We start from the raw sequence: 16,825 nt of genomic DNA on the forward strand, positions 1-16,825 counted from the left end.
CCTCATCCATCACTGGAATTAGCCACAGTGTGTGCTTGCACTCTGGAACTGTCTCTTCAGTTCTCAGGGCTGTAGATATTCTGCTCTGTAACCCAACACTCACTGCTACAACTTCTTCTGGGGCCCAGGTCTGGGAAGGTGAGGGGAGGTGAGCTCTAAGAAGGTCGGGGAAGGCAGCCAAGCTCCATGGCTTTATTTTCTGCCTGGTGCTGGCAGCTACTAGAACACAACTGCCGCACCTCTGTATTCTGTCTCTGCCCCGATCACTGATTCACCCATATTCAGATGTTTTGATGTGTGGATCTCTTCAGATGTGTTTATGTGTTGAGCAGGGAGTCCTCTGTTGAATTATAGCTGTTTATCTTGTAACTTTAAGGGGAGAAAGCGATCAGGGGAATCTCCCATGCCGCCATGCTTCCGATTTACATATTTTTTTAACTTTAGTAAATACTGTTGTTTTGACTGTTTAAAAATACTTTAATCAGTTTGATTGTTTGGAATTCTTTATATATTCAGAATATGAATCCTTTGTCAGATATACATATTACAGTTTGAACTTCTCCCAGTCTGTTATAACATTTTCTTTCACTTAAGAGTGTCATTTTAGGGTGTTCTGCTCAAGATGGTAGAGTAGGTAAATGTTGTTGTACTCTCCTCCTACAATTTAATTACAACTAAATTATAGAACACTGAACCTTGAGAAGCACCTGAAGACTAAACAGAACTCCTATAACTAAGAATAAAAAGAAGTCACTTCCTCACAAAAACTCATCCTAAGCTCTAGCAGAGACAGCAGCTGGAAAAGTGTTAGAACATATGGGGAGGAACTGAACTGTCTGGCTTCAAAACAAGGACTAGAGAAGCAGGTGCCATTGTCCCTGTATTGAACTCTCCCGACACCCAGCCTGCAAGCACAGGTGGGCTCCAAGTCTGAATCTCCATTAACTAGCTAACACTACTCTTATCCCACCTTGGTGATTCTCTGAGACCCTTCCAAGCCAGAACCTCTTTCAGGCCATCTACACAAGCTGCCAGCCTGGGCCCATGCTGAAGACTTCTCTAAAATCTCTGAAAAGTCCACAAACCCCAGACAGGCAATGGCTGGCCTTGCCATGCCCTATATGTCTTGCTAAGTGGACCCAAGCATGGAATTAGTGGCAGCCAGGTGGTTATGCATAGCATAGACAGCTACCAACCTCAGATCACTTTATAACTCCTATCAAGTGACTCTAGGCCTGACACAGGCAATGGGTGACCTTGGCCTGTACCAGAGCCTGTCCCAAAAAGCCTGGTTTCCATCTTCAGACCACATCAGAGCATCACCCAATTAACACCAAAAATGACATACCCAAAAGATGGACTTGGCAGGCACTAGAGCACCACTAAAGTGAATCCCACTCCATAGAGTTAGCTGCCACATAACAGCTTATTTGCTATAGTCACATCCAGTCCTCACAGTCAGTCAGCCTAGGGTCAATCTCACCCAATGATGTGCCAACAGCAATCTAGGCTCAACTACAATAAGAGAGCACATACAATCACACAAGGGACACCCCTAGAGCACCTGGCTCAGGTGAACAGGGAGACTGTGCCACTGGCCCCACAGGACACCTACTACATAAGGCCACCCTGTCAAGAATGGAAAATATAGCAGATCTACCTACTACAGAGAAACAACCACAGAGAGGTAGCCAAAATGAAAAGGCAAAAAAAATGTCCAAAATAAAAGAACAAAACTCCTGATAAAGAACTAAATAAAATGGAGACAATCTACCAGACACAGAGTTCAAAAGACTGGTTATAAGGATGCTCGATGAACTTAGGGGAAGAAGAGATGACTTCAGTGAGAACTTCAAAAAAAAAAGGAAACATAAAAAAGGAGAAAGAAGCCATAAAAAAAAATCAGAAATGAATACAATAACTGAAATGAATAATATATTAGGTGGAATCAATAGCTGATGAGATGAAACAGAGGACAGAGTGAGCAATTTGGAAGACAGAGTATGGAAAACACCCAATCAGATCAGCCAAAAGAAAAAAGAATCCAAAAGAATGAGAATTCTTTTAAGGGACCTCTGGCACAACATCAAGTGTACCAACATTCATATCACAGACCAGAAGGAAATGAAAGAGAGCAAGGAATTGAAAACCTATTTGAAGAAATAATAAGTGAAAACTTCTCTAACCTGGTAAAAGAAATAGACATACAAGACCAGGAAGTATAGAGAGTCCCAAACAAGATGAACCCAAAGAGACATACAGCAAGATATGCTATAATGAAAATGCTAAAGGTTAAAGACAAAGACTCTTAAAAGCAGTAAGAGAAAAGCAGTTACTCATGAGAGAGCTCCCATAAGACTATCAGCTGGTTTCTCAGCAGGACCTTTGCAAGCCAGAAGGGACTAGCATTAAATATTCAAAGTCATGAAAACAAGGACCTACAACCAAGATCACTTTACCCAGCAAGGCTATCATTTAGAAATAAAGGATAGATAAAGAGCTTCCCACACAAGAAAAAGCTAAAGGAGTTCATCACTAGTATAAGAAATGTTAAATGGACTTCTTTAAGAAGAAGAAGAAAAATTAAAGTATATGAATAAGAAGATATTGCAAAGTAAAAAAAATTCTCACTGACAGGGAAACACATAGTAAAGGCAGTGTATCAACTACCACTAAAGCTAGTACAAAGGTTAAAAGGTAAAAGTAGGATACGAAGCACATGGTAACCACAAAGAGATATAGAAGACTCAAATATAAAAAAGGAATAAAATCTTACCATGTGCAACAACATGGATGGAACTAGAGTATTATGCTAAGTGAAATATGTCAGACAGAGAAAGACAACTATATGATTTCACTTATATGTGGAATCTAAAAAACAAAATAAATGAACAAGCAAGACAGAAGAAAACAGATACAGAGAACTGATGATTGCCAGATAGGAAAAGGTTTGGGGGACTGAGTAAAAAAAGGGGAAGTACAAATAGGCAGTTATAAAATAGTCATGGGGGTGTTATATAATGTCTAACTACTATGCTGTATACCTAAAGCTAATATAATATTAAATGTCAAATGTAAGTGATAAAAAATTTTTAATAAAGTGTCATTTTATAAAAAGTACTTTAATAAAATCCAAATTCTCAACCATATCTTTTATGGTTAGTGCTTTTTTATGTCCTGTTTAAGAAATCTTATACCAGTTTTTCACATTTGGGTCTGTGGTTCATCTTTAATCTAATGAGGCTGGGTTAAAGATAACCAACTGACTCAGCACCCGGTATTAAAAGGGTTATCCATTCCCTATTGAAATTCAATGGTACTTTGCGGTAAATCAAATGTTCATATACTTCTAGTTCTATTTCTAGACTTTACTCTGTTATATTTGTCTATCCTTATGCCAATACCACTGTATTTAATTACTGTAGCTTACAATAAGTTTTAATACCTAATAGTGTAACTCCTCCAGCTCTGTGTTGTTTCTGGATTGCCATGGTCATTCTAGTCCGTGGCACCTTCATATGAACTTTAGAATCTACTTTCAAATTTCCACAAAGAATACTGTTGAGATTTTGATTAGAAATACATTCCATCTACATATTAATTTGGGAAAAACTGACATCTTAATAATACTGACCCTTCTAAATCATGAACTAGGTGTAATTTGTGTCTTCTTTAATTTTTCTTAACAACTCTGTAGTTTTCAATGTAGAAGTATTCCACATCTTTCACTAGATTTGTTCCTAAGTATTTTATGTTTTCTTATGCTAGTATAAATGGTATTTATATATCTTATTTTCTAATTGTTTGTTATGCAAAGAAAAAAAAACTAACATCAGGGAAATGCAAATCAAAACCACAATGAGAAATTACCTCATATCTGCTGGAATGACTATTATCAAAAAGACAAGAAATAATTGTTGGCAAGGACGTGGAGAAAAGGGAATGCTTGTGCACAGTTGGTGGAAATGTATGTTGCTATAGCCGCTATGGAAAATAGTATGGAGGCTCTTCAAAAAATTAAATTATAGAACTACCATATAATCCAGCAATTCCACTTCCAGGTATTTATCTGAGGAAAACAAAACACTAACTTGAAAGATATATGCACCTCCATGTTCACTGCAGCATTATTTACAATAGCGAAGAAATAGAAGTAGCCTCAATATCAATAGATAAATTTTAAAAATGTGATACACCTATACAATGGAGTATTATTCACTAACAAAGAAGAAGAAAATCTTTTCATTTGTAACAACATGGATGGACCTTGAGGGCATTATGCTAAGTGAAAGAAGCCAGACAGAGAAAGACAAATACCATATGATGTCACTTGTTGTGGAACCAAAAACAAAACAAACATGGAGATCACAGATACACAGAACAGATCAGTGGTTGCCAGGGAGAGGCGGGGGGGGGGGGGGGGGGGGGGCGTTGGGGGGTGGACAAAATGGGTAAAGAGGATCAAAAGGTGGAAATTTCCACTTATAAGTCCTGGGGATGTAATGTACAGTACTGTGGTTATAGTTAATAACACTTTATTGTATATTTGAAAGTTGCTGAGTAAATCTTAAAAGTTCTCATCACAAGAAGAAAAAGTTTTGTAACTGTGTGGTGAGGAATTCTAACTACACTTATTGTGGTGATCATTTCATAAAACAGACGGTCCCCAACTTTTTTTTATGATGATGCGAAAGTAACATGCATATTAAATTACATAAGATATTCAAAACTTTATTATAAAATATGCTTTGGGTCAGATGATTTTGCCCAACTGTAGGCTAGTGTAAGTGTTCTGAGCATGTTTAAGGTTGGATAGGCTAAGCTATGATGTTTGATATTAGGTCATTAAATGCATTTTTGAGTTATTTTTCAACTTATGATGGGTTTATTGGGATGTAACCCCACTGAAAATTGAGTAGCTTCTTTATATACAAATATCAAATTGTTATGTTGTAGACCTGAAACTAATATAATGTTATAGGTCAAGTATATCTCCAAAAAGAAATGGTTGTGCCCTGTAATAGCCTAGGAGGGCAAGCATAGTAAAATTATTCAATGAGTACTTAAATTTAGTTTTTATTTCCAGAATTGTTAGAAATAATAAAGTAAATAGGATAACCAAAAAAGACTACTGATATTTGTTACCTCACCTTTTCCCAGAAATTTTCAAATTGCACATATTAAGTTTTATATGATTTGTATTACTCACACATAATCATGTCATCTGTGAATGGCAATTTTACTTCCTTTTTTCAATTTTGCATCTTTTATTTCTATTGCTTATCTTATTACACTAGCCAAGACTTACAATAAAATGTTGAACAAAATGGTGAAAATGAACATACTTGCTTTGTTCCTGAACTTGGGTGGGTGGGGGAAGCACTGAAAATTTAATCACTATGATTTTAGCTGAAGGATTTTTGTAGATGCAAATATCTCTTCTATTCCTATTTTAATAAGAGTTTATATCATGAAAGAGTATTAAATTTTGCCAAATTGTTTTTCTGTGTCTATTAAGATGAACACAATAGTTTTTCTTTGTCAGGGTGTTGAATTACATTGATCAATTTTGATGTTAAGCCAGATATATTTCTAGACTCCACATGCTCATGACACATGATCATTTTCATATATCACTGGATTCAGCTTGCTAATATTTAACATTTTTACATCTATGTTTGTGATATTATTTTCTTTTCTTATAATGACTACATAGGGTCCTGACCTCATAAAATAAGTGGGGATCTTTTTCTCTTTCTTTTCTATTACCTAGGAGAGTCTGTGTTAGGAATGGTATTATTTCTTCTTTAAGTATCTGGAAGAATTTACCAGTGAAGCCAAATGAACCAGGCATTTTCTCTACAGAAATTTTTAAATTAAGGATTCTGTTTCTTATCAGATATGACTATTCAGATTTTCTAATTTTTCTTATATTAGTTTTGTTAAGAATTTAAGATTTATTCATTTAGTCTAAATTGCATAATTAACAGTTGTTTTTATGATATCCTTTTTGTTTTAATATTTATGTGTAGTGATATCCTTTTTTCATTCATGATATTGTTCATTTCTGTTTATCTACCTACCTATCTACGTACCTACCTACCTACCTATCTTGTGGGGATTATGGGGTGATTCAGGCTAAGGTTTTATCAATTTTATCAATCTTTTCAAGAAATCAACTCTTAGCACTTTAAATTTTCTCTATTGTATATTTTGTTTCATTGGCTTCTGCTCATATCTTGATGATGATGATGCCTACTGTTAAATCTATCCACTGAGTTCATAATTCAGCTGTGATTTTTAGTTCTAACTTGCCACTTTTTTAATGGTTTCCAGTTTTCTGGTACAATTCTCAAGATTTCCTTTTATTTCTAAACATATACGACATGGTAATTTTAGCCTGTATCTGATAATTCTATTACCTGGATCCCCTATGGGGAGTCTGTTTATGTTGGTTTATTTCTCTTGACTTTTGATGTTATTCTTTATGCAGCTGGGGGTATTATTATTATTGTTATTGCTGCTGCTGCTGTTATTATTATTATTATTCATTAGACTTAGAGAAGTTTTAGGTTTAGAGAAAATTTTAACAGGAAGTGGAGAGGTCCCATATAGTCTCTCCCTTCATGTAGTTTCCCCTATTATGAAAATCTTGCATTAGTGTGGTATATTTTTTAAAACTGACGAAGCAACATTGATACATTATTATTAAGTAAAGTCCATAGTTTACTCTTTGTGTTGTATAGTTCTACAGGTTTTGTCAAATGCATGATATTGTGTACTCATTATTACAGTATCATACAGGATAGTTTCACTGCCCTAAAAACTCCCTGTGCTCTATCTATTCATCCCTACCCTTCACCCCCAGAACTTCTGGCAACCATTGAATTTTTGTTGTTTCCATACTTTTGGTTTTTCCAAAATGTCATACAGTTGAAATCATACAGTATGTAGTTTTTTTCAGACTGGCTTATTTAGCAATATGCATTCAAGAGTCCTCCATGTCTTTGCATGGCTTGATAGCTCATTTACTTATATCACTAAGTGACATTCCATTGTATCATACAGCACAGATTTTTTTATTCATTCACCTACTGAAGGACATCTTGGTTGCTTCTAAGTTTGGGCAATAATAAATAAAGCTACTATAAACATTTGTGTGCAGGTGTGTTTTCTGTTTGGGGTTTTTTTTTGTTTTTTTTTTGGTATAAACATAAGTTTTCAACTAATTTGAATAAATACCTAGGAGCATGATCAGTGTGGATCGTATGGTAATACTATGTTTAGCTTTATAAGAAACTGCCAAAGGGTCTTCTAAAATGGCTGTACCTAACCAGCAATGAATGAGAGTTCCTGTTGTTCCATATACTTGCCAGTATTTGGTATCATGAGTGTTTTGGCCATTCTAATAGGTGTGTCGTGTTATCTGTTTGTTTTTTATTTAGAGATGGATATATCAAAAATTGGGGGAAAACTCGAAGTTTACAATGTTATTGTCCCTTAAAGTAGATTTACATTTGTTCCTTGCAGGCAGCTAGGAACACAACAATGTAGATAAATACCCAGTTTTAAGGACTGAGGTGATCTGAAGCTGTGCTTCAAGACTTGCAAAGGCCAGGTATATCCCTTCAGAGTCCAACCCAAAGTACTAGTGGACTTACCTTAGAGGGAATCTGAGTCCCTCTCCCTGGAAGATTTGGAGATCCAATTTTTGTTCCCCAAACCCTATGCTGTTGTCAAAAGCTTTGCTTCATTTCTCAGCTTTTCAGTTGTCTCTTCTAGAGTCAGTACTTTTCACAAAAATAAAAAAAACCTGAAATGCCATGCTCACCTCTTTAGGTTTCCTACCTCTCCAAGATTGCTAATTCTCTGCCCTTCACGGAGATTTTTTTTTTTAAATATTTTATCCAATTCTTCTAATTCCCATGTGGAGAGCTGATCCACATGTTTCCCATAGTTTATATTTGCTAATTTCATTATCAAAATCATGTGCTCCTTTTAGATATTTTAGTTCAAATGACAGGAGACATTTAAAAGATGAACATGCTTAATACTTCATTATTATATGACTATATAAACCTGCAATCTTAAAATCTAGTTAGGTTTCTCCATTTGTATTGCTCATTTAAATTACAGTAAAATACAAAATTTACTTTCATCATCAACAAATCTTAATTGAGCATACACACATACAAACACACACACACACAGCAAGAGCGCACAGTTAACGGGGCCCTATATTAATCATAGCTAATACAAAATACAAGCATTTCTGAAGGGCATTCCAGTCTGTAAGTACAAAATTAGGAGAGACGGTTTTCTAAAAACGATAAGTAGTTAATTAGAGAGAGTCTATAGGAACATATTACCTGAAGATTCCCCAGAAGGGATTAATGGATAAAAAGCATTGTTTGAGATGATTAAAATGGCATCAGTATACAGGGACAGGTTCTAAAGTTTGCTTCTTAAGAGGTAAGTCTGGAAATAAGTTTCCTAAAGACAGGGTTCAGGACAATGTTGTCCTCCTCCTCCTCACAGTAAAAACAACCATTTACTAAGCACTTAGTATTTTCCAGGAACGGAGCGAGAATGCAGTAAAAAACACTGGTTGATTGGTTGACTGAAAGACCTGATGAATGCCTTAGGTTCCATCACTACTAATCATTTCCCTGCAGACACCCTCATTGCCTTGACCCAAGTCTCCATCTTCTTCAAACTTGCCTGGAAAAACTCTGACCTTAGTTGAATACAACTGTCTACTGACTGTTTGCCTGAACCTATGCAACTGAACATAGCTGACACAAAACTATGCTGACTGGTCTCACCTTATATTAACCATCACTAACTTCAAATGGGCCTTGGCAATTCTACTAATCCAATAACGCTCTCAAACTCATACTATTTTTTAACAACTCCTTGTCTCTCTTCAAATCTCTAACACCTCCATTCTTCATAGTCTGAACTGATTAGAGGACTGATTCCTTTCTGCACTGATAACATAGCACCAATCAGTAGAGAATTTGCACACATTTCCACTATACCTGTCAATTTACCAGAAATGTGTAATCATATACTTTTTTCCAACAGATACACTGTGTTCTTAGCCCTTCCACCTCTGAACTGAATCTAATGTCTTTCTGCCTAATATAGAATATCATTTCTATAAGTTGATTTTCTGATGCTACTGAATCATCCTATAATTTTCCCCTTCTTAAAAACAGCCTTTGACCCCCCATAACCTTCCCTAGCTACTACCCCAGGTCTCTGGTTCTTCCCAACAAAGCTCCTTAGAAAAACTCTAATTTTTCTCATCCAATTCCTCTTGATTCCACTTCGAACCCACTTGCATACCTACTATTCCACGGAAACAACTCTTGACAAAGCCACCAATAATCACCACATAGCCATATGAATTCTTAAGTCTTTATATTACCATTTTATCATCATACTCTCAATGTCATTTGACACAGCTAGTCCTTCCTGAAGCATTTTTCTTCACTTGGCATCCAGTACTTTCTTGGTTCTCCTTCTACCATACTGGCCACTCCTCCTCAGTCTCCTCATCTTCTCAAATTCTAAACTTTAGAATTCCTCAAAGCTCAATCCTCAGACACATTATCTTCTCAGTCTTCCTTCATTTCCTAGATGACTTAATTTAATCCCATTGCTTTCAATATTTATATCCTTACGACTCCCAAATCTTTATTTCTAGCGCAGTCCTCTCCCCTGAACTCCTGCTACATAACCACCAGACTACTTAACATCTCCACACAGAAGTCTAATGGGCATATCAGAGAGTCAACATGTCCAAAGGAGGCATCTTTATATTTTACCACCACACCTGTTCTTTCCAAAGTCTTTGCCATGTCAGTAAACAGCAACTATGCTTTAACCAGGTGGTCAAGCCCAACATCTTAGTCATCTTTATCATTTTCACACCTACAACCAGTGTAAGTTCTACCTTTAAAATATACACACAATCTGACCACCACTTCACTATCAGTTCTCTATTCCAAGTCACCATCATCTCTCACTCAGACTACTAAAAAGCAAGCAGTCTTCCTCAGTCCTCTCTTTGCCCCTACACAAAAGCCAGAGATTCTTCTAAAATATAATTCAGATTACATCATTTCTCAATTAACTCTCCAGGTGTTCCATCTCACTCAGAATAAAATCCACAGCCCTGAAATCACCTGGCTTCCTACTACTTCTCTCCATTCAACCTAGCCAGGTCTCTCACTCTTTGTATTTCTTCAAATACCTAGCAGACTCCTGTCTCTCTCTTTTATTTGCTCTACCCTCTGTCTGGAACAGTCTTCCCTGCATCAAAAACATGGCATCCTCCCTCCTTTCCTTCAGGTCTCCGTTCAACTGTTACCTCATCAGAGAAGCCTTCCCTGACCACATATATAAAACAGCACCCTTTATTCCTCTTAATTTTCCTCTTAGCACACATCTCCACCTGATATGTATTTGTTTCTTTACTCTATATCTCCTATGCACCACAATGTAAGCTCCTCCACACCAGGTCTTTATTTCTGTATTCTAGTAAATAAACATTACATGCTACTTAGTAGGTACTCAATAAATTTGCTGAATTGGCTAAATGAATACAGAGAAATTTTGTAGTGAAGAGAGTCTGAATTAAGATGCTAGCAATAGGAAAAAAAATGGAGTGGGAAGAAATATGAGAGACGTCATAAAGGAAGAATTCACAGGCCCTAGTGATTGTACTGGGTTGAATAGTTTCTCCCAAATATTTATGTGCACCCAGAACCTCAGAATGTGACAATGATATAATATATTTGGTCTTTGTCCTGGGTTTCTAGCACAGAGCTTCAAAAACTCTTGGAATTTCCTGACTGACAGGAGTATCTTTTGTTATTCATAACCAGGCCTTTTCAATCATACCTGAGTTTAAGCTAATGAGGTGACTTAGGGTGGAGCCCCTAGAAAGCCTCAAGATGGGGCTGGTCACCAGAGAAGATGAGAACTTTCAGCCCCACCCTACCCACTACTCCCCAATCTCTATTTCTGGAAGGGGGAAAGAGACTGATCTCTATAAAGACTTGAACAATGAGACCCAGAAAGGTTCCAAGTTGGTGATTTGCTAGGTGGGCATGAAAGCTCTGTGCCTTTCCTTTACATTCCTTGCCCTACACATCTCTTCCATTTGGTGTTCCTTTTGTCTTTAATATAAACTTGTAGGTGTAAGTAAAATGTTTTCCTAAGTTCTGTGAGACATTCTAGCAGTACTGAACTTGAGGAGAGTGTCATGGGAATTCCTAATTTATAGCCAGCTGGTCAGAAGTACAGGTGGCCTGGGAATTGGCATCTGCAATAAGGGCAGTCTTGTGAGACTGAACTCTTTAATTTATGGAATCTGATATAATACCAACATTTAACAGAACTGTTGGACACCCAGTGGTGTCCAGAGTATTAGAAAATTTGTTGGTGGTGTTAAAAACACTCTAAAGTGACCTTACTTGGAAAAAGAATCTTTACAGATATAATCAAGTTAAGATGAGGTTTCACTGGACTGGGATAGGCCCGAAATCCAATATGACTGGTGTCCTTATAAAAAGAGAGACATCTGGACACAGAGACACAGACACATAGGGAGAACACCTTATGAAGACAGAGGTAGAGAATGAAGTGATATTTCTAAAGCTAAGGAACACCAAGGATTGCTAACAATCATCAGAAGCTAGGAGAGAGGCAAGGAACAGGTTCTCTTTTGGAGGGAGCATGGCCTTACTGGCACCTTGATTTTGGACTTCTAACTTCCAGAATGGTGAGAGAATAAATTTCTGTTGTTTTAAGCCACTCATTAAAAAAAGCCAAGAGTTGAAATTATCTGTTATAGCAGCCATAGGGAGCTAATATAGTGATTGACTAGATTTGGGAAAGGGAGCCCTCAGGGTGAATCAAACATCTGACTCCGAAGGGATTGTAAGAATGGCCTTCTACTGAAAGAAATGAAAGTCCAGAGGGCGAATTGGCTATAAAGACTAATTTTAATATTGACTTTAGCAGTCTAGTACAGTCACAGAATAGTCAAATGGATGCCTTAGTGTTACAAACATTACAACACAAAGGAGTACTAGAAAAATCAAGAGAATACTAATATAAGTATCACAGCTGGGATTCCCCTTTTACCACCTTCTAGCTTCTACCTCTTTGTCCATTCTCCACTAAATCAAGCTCCACTTTCCAAGTCAACTTAGTTCTGTCCTTCTATTCTTCAAAAATTTTCAAACTCTTAAATGCTTAATTATCTCTCTCTAATCTGAAGACTCATCTCCAAGCTTTGCATTCCATTATTTCTATTTATCTACACAATATCTTCACTTGAGAGTCTAGGACATGTCTATATGGATACATTGCTATCATTTCATAACTGACATGTGTTTAATCAAATATATCTTCTCTTTCTACTCCTCAACTGACACATGTTCTTAATTCCATTATGACAACTCCATTTGTTTCCTCTCACGGCTAAAATACTTCAATTTTGCTCTTTCTTCTTATTTAGCACTACATGCTGTAATTTTTTTTTCCTTCAGAATACTTCTGGAAGTCACCTTTCATCTTCATTCCTATATCCCTAGCCCAAATTCCAGACTTCTTATCTCATTTTAAGTTTATTATAACAGCTTCCTAAATGGCATCCCTGTCTTCAAGGTTTCTTCTCTAGTACACTACTAGTTCTCAAACTCGTGTCCACACAGATCACCAGGGAGTGATTAATAGTATTCTTTAGGTATTGCATGTTATTTTATTTCTCTACCTATATATATATGGTCATCAAAGGCAAGAATTAATTATGACTTTTATTTTCTCCTAGCATAATGTAAGGCTGCACAACATAATCAATAGATATTTTACAACTTCAAGACTATGGTACGGTTCTTTTTTTTTCTCCAAAAACATTCATAATAGTATCTAACCAAGAATTATTTCAGAGAGATATACTTTAGAATAGCAATAACAAGTTGTTAATTCAAGGACCTCAAAAGGAAAAATACAACTTATACCAAAAGATCTCTCTTCATACTCACACTTCAACAATGTGTGGAGAAAATATAGAGAAGTCATCACTCACAGAAGGGCACCCCAGCTCAAGATACCTGGTCATGCTTTACCAAACTAATCAACACAGCAAAATAACATTATGTAAACACTCTATCAAAAAACACTTACCAGAAATGACATAGCTTTATGCTTTAAAGGTTGGAGCCATAAATAAACAGTGAGCCATCTTATCTAGCCTGGGGGAAAAAAATAAAGCTGCTGCTTCCCAATTATAAGACCCTCTCACAGCAAATAACTCTAAAGAATCGTGATTTCTGCCCTAGAGTTAATATTTTGTGACTTGTTTTAGTTTTACTGCACAAGAACATTATGATTTTTGTAATTTAAAGAACCCAAAAAGTCTGTTGCACTTTTATAAATTATATTTATTTAATCTTATATCCAAAATTTTCAAATGGAAGCATTATCTTTAACTCGAGTGGGAACAGGTTCACATTACAGAAATTATTTTTAGTGCTTATTCTACCCCAGGAAATAATACTCATATGGATTATGGCTACAATGAAGAGAAAAACAGTAAAGTATTTGGAATCAAAGAAAGAGGGAAATTAAAAGAGTAACAGTGCAGAAAAAGCACAGGATTGAGAATTGGAAGATGTAGGTTTTAGTCATAGTGATGACTCTTACTAGTCAAGTGATCTTGGCTTCCTACCACCACTTCAGTTTCCTAATCTATAAAAACTATCTGAATGCTAAATTGTTTCTAGCTCTAAAATTATATATACTTGTATATATTTTTTATAGTATTTCTATGTCACACACATTGCGTTTTTCCACTTTAATTGATGTAAAACTGTAAGCCTCTAGGGCAGTGTCCTCCAAGGTAGAACAGCTCTGGGTCATAATTATTCACTCGACTGAGTTTAACAATTTCTATGGCTTCAAATCATAATCTACAGATCACATTTTAAAAAGTGAAATGGATATTTGCTGTGTGCACATCCACCAATTGGCAGATATTTCAACAAGAAAAAAATTCATCCTGGTTCACACTACTAAAGAAGTTATTTTGCAGGCTTCTTAAAAATATCACCTCTCTTCTTTATGGCATACCTGAGATTAGCTGATAAACTCTCGCCACTGGATGTCACTTTTGCTCCAAAAGAAGTCAACCCAAAATAACCTCAATAATTAGAAACTGATCTCTAAGATGCTTATTGCTAAAAAACCTCAACATAAAAATTTCTCTGTGAAAGATCAAATCAGCTTTTATAATTTCTAGTGATTTCTTGCTAACATCTGGTTTCAGAAGCTTCTACGTTTCAAAGAGTACAAAGAAGCATAAATAAAATTTCTAAGATCATCGCAAGCCATATAAAAATTCACCGAAATCTCAATACCCATTCGACACCCAGTATGTACATGGCCTGAAAGAAAAAGTGATATACATGGAAAACAACACAAGTATTATGTTGTTTTCACATGAATTCCTATACAGTAAATGGTGTTTTCTAATCTCATTGTTATATTACTTCTAGCATTATGGAAAGAAAAAAGCCAAGAACATGGGGGAAGCAATGACTTTTAGACTTCTCATGCATGTTCTCACTCCAACTATCAGGATGCAATTGGCAATTATATCTAATAGCATAAATAGGTGACTAAGAACAGTGTCCTTGGTTTCCAAATTTAAAATATGTAAGTGATTTACAGTTTTCTTCTCTTATGTAAATATGAACGGCTAACCTTTCCAATAAACATTTAGGCATTAAGATACTGGTGTAGCTATGACCAAAAGCACCTTCCTCTCATCTCAGACCTTCTTACCTCCCCTAAACCAATGCCACTAAGAGAACTTATCAAATGGAGACATATCAAATCATTTGTGATGTCTCAACACATAACACCACACTTACCAATCTTGTTGACAATAACTACTGACTCACTGCCACAGTGAGTCATGGTTACTGCTGGAGCCATGCTACATTCCTTGGGTTTGTTGAAGTAGAAAAAAAGTTAAAAACTACTGACAGGTGAATCATCTAATTACATTATTTCCACAATGCCCTGGACTAAAAACTAAGTTTTTAGGTTCTGTACAAAATATGCCTGCAAAAGTGAAACTTAAAAAGGGTCATGGCTGTTTTAGAAGCCAGTGGGGGTCCTAGTTAGTTCCTACTGCTGGGGCAAGGAGATACTTGCTTCTATATTCCTGAGTTGGAAACAAAAAAGCATTTTAAACACAAAAAATGATGCTACAAGTATTAGTTAAGCACAGTTGAAATAGACCTAATCATCTTGTAATTTAAATGCAGTTAAATAAGATTTGCAGTTAAATAAGGCTGGTCTAGAAACTTCATCACTGAAAAACACTGTCTTGGTGGGAAAATGCATGTCAGCTCTGAAAAACTGACTTGTACACAAAATTTAGAAATAAACTTGGTTGAGCACTTTGGATTTTCCCAATTGATCTCTGCAAAGTTGACAGCAAAACATTATGTTTAAATATCAAAGTAAATGTACCAGTAAAATCTGTTTTAATTATATATTTTATTCTAAAATAGTTAATTATGTTTTACTCTATCAAAATCACTTTAATAAGAACACTTGCCTTTTTTTGGGCAATTGCAGCTCGCTGTAATTTCTCTTTAGCTTGATTATATTTTTCTTCTCTATCTGTGATACGCTCATGAAGCTTATGCTTTTCTTCTAACCACTGTATCTGTTTCTCTTCCAATGTCCTATCAGAAGAATATATGCAAAACATAGAAGTTAACTCTTAGTATTAAACAGACATGATCACAAGTATAATCAAACTTACTACTTGGTCCACCACATCCTTAATTATCCAATTGTAGGCATTCTTGCATGTCCGCATATCTGCACTACCACCATTACTGAGTACTTCTTATGAACCCTGCACTGTGCTTATCATTTATTTTTTTATAAGAACCCTTTGAGTTGGGTATGTCTATCATCTCCATTTTATAAATGAGGAAACTGAGGCTTAGAGCAGTTAACTAACTTTCTTGAAGACTTATACCTAGTTAATGACAGGACAAACATTTGATAACCGCTCTGAACCATGATAAAAAACTGAGTTATAAAAACTGAGTCTAATAAAGTTAGCTAAAAATCAACTCAGGTATCAAATCTTAATGTGGCATGTTTTCTAGCTAGAGTAAAATTCATATCAATGATATTTTAAATTAACATTATAATATCATATCTTTAAAGCTCTTCTGCTTACTTTATATAATTCTTAGTTTCATTAATATAGGCAGTACAAATGAGATTTATAAATTCTGAGAAGTCAGATTACAAGCCTAAAATCATACAGATTTTAAGTGTTTTAGTTGAGACCAAAATCACATTCTATAGACTCCTACCTAGTCCAGCTATTTTCTGCTATACAATCCTATGAATAACATTCAGAAATCAATGATGAATTACTTAAATTTGCTAGCAATATTGTCATTAGAATTGTTAAGTACATTTCAATCAAACATTTGAGGAGTCCAAAATACAAATTTCCATTTTTTGCAAAATATAAGCAAAATAATTTGGACCCTACGGAATGTCAAAAACATTATGGACAAATATCTTGCTAACTTCCTTTTCTTGAAATTCAACTATAAATATAAATGCATGGGCAAGACTTAAAATATGAAATAACAGAAAAATTAAAGAAAATTTTATGTAGCAAGGTAGCCTTCAGAAGAACAAATTTGAACATAATATTTTGTAGATTCAAATAAAAACTTACAATACTAACCTGTTATAAAGACAA

The 16,825-nt window shown here is 35.6% G+C and overlaps 1 protein-coding gene across 1 annotated transcript in view; it reads right to left on the reverse strand.

Annotated features, from left to right (window-relative positions):
- CEP83 (centrosomal protein 83) overlaps nt 1–16,825 on the reverse strand; it is a 97,405-nt gene that overhangs the window by 10,595 nt on the left and 69,985 nt on the right. The window contains 1 exon segment of the mRNA XM_039869057.1: nt 15,647–15,776. Within this exon segment, the coding sequence (XP_039724991.1) occupies nt 15,647–15,776 (130 nt within the window).

The sequence above is a fragment of the Pteropus medius genome, unplaced genomic scaffold (assembly GCF_902729225.1).
Source record: "Pteropus medius unplaced genomic scaffold, Ma_sr-lr_union100, whole genome shotgun sequence".
In the NCBI taxonomy this organism is placed as follows: Eukaryota; Metazoa; Chordata; class Mammalia; order Chiroptera; family Pteropodidae; genus Pteropus; species Pteropus medius.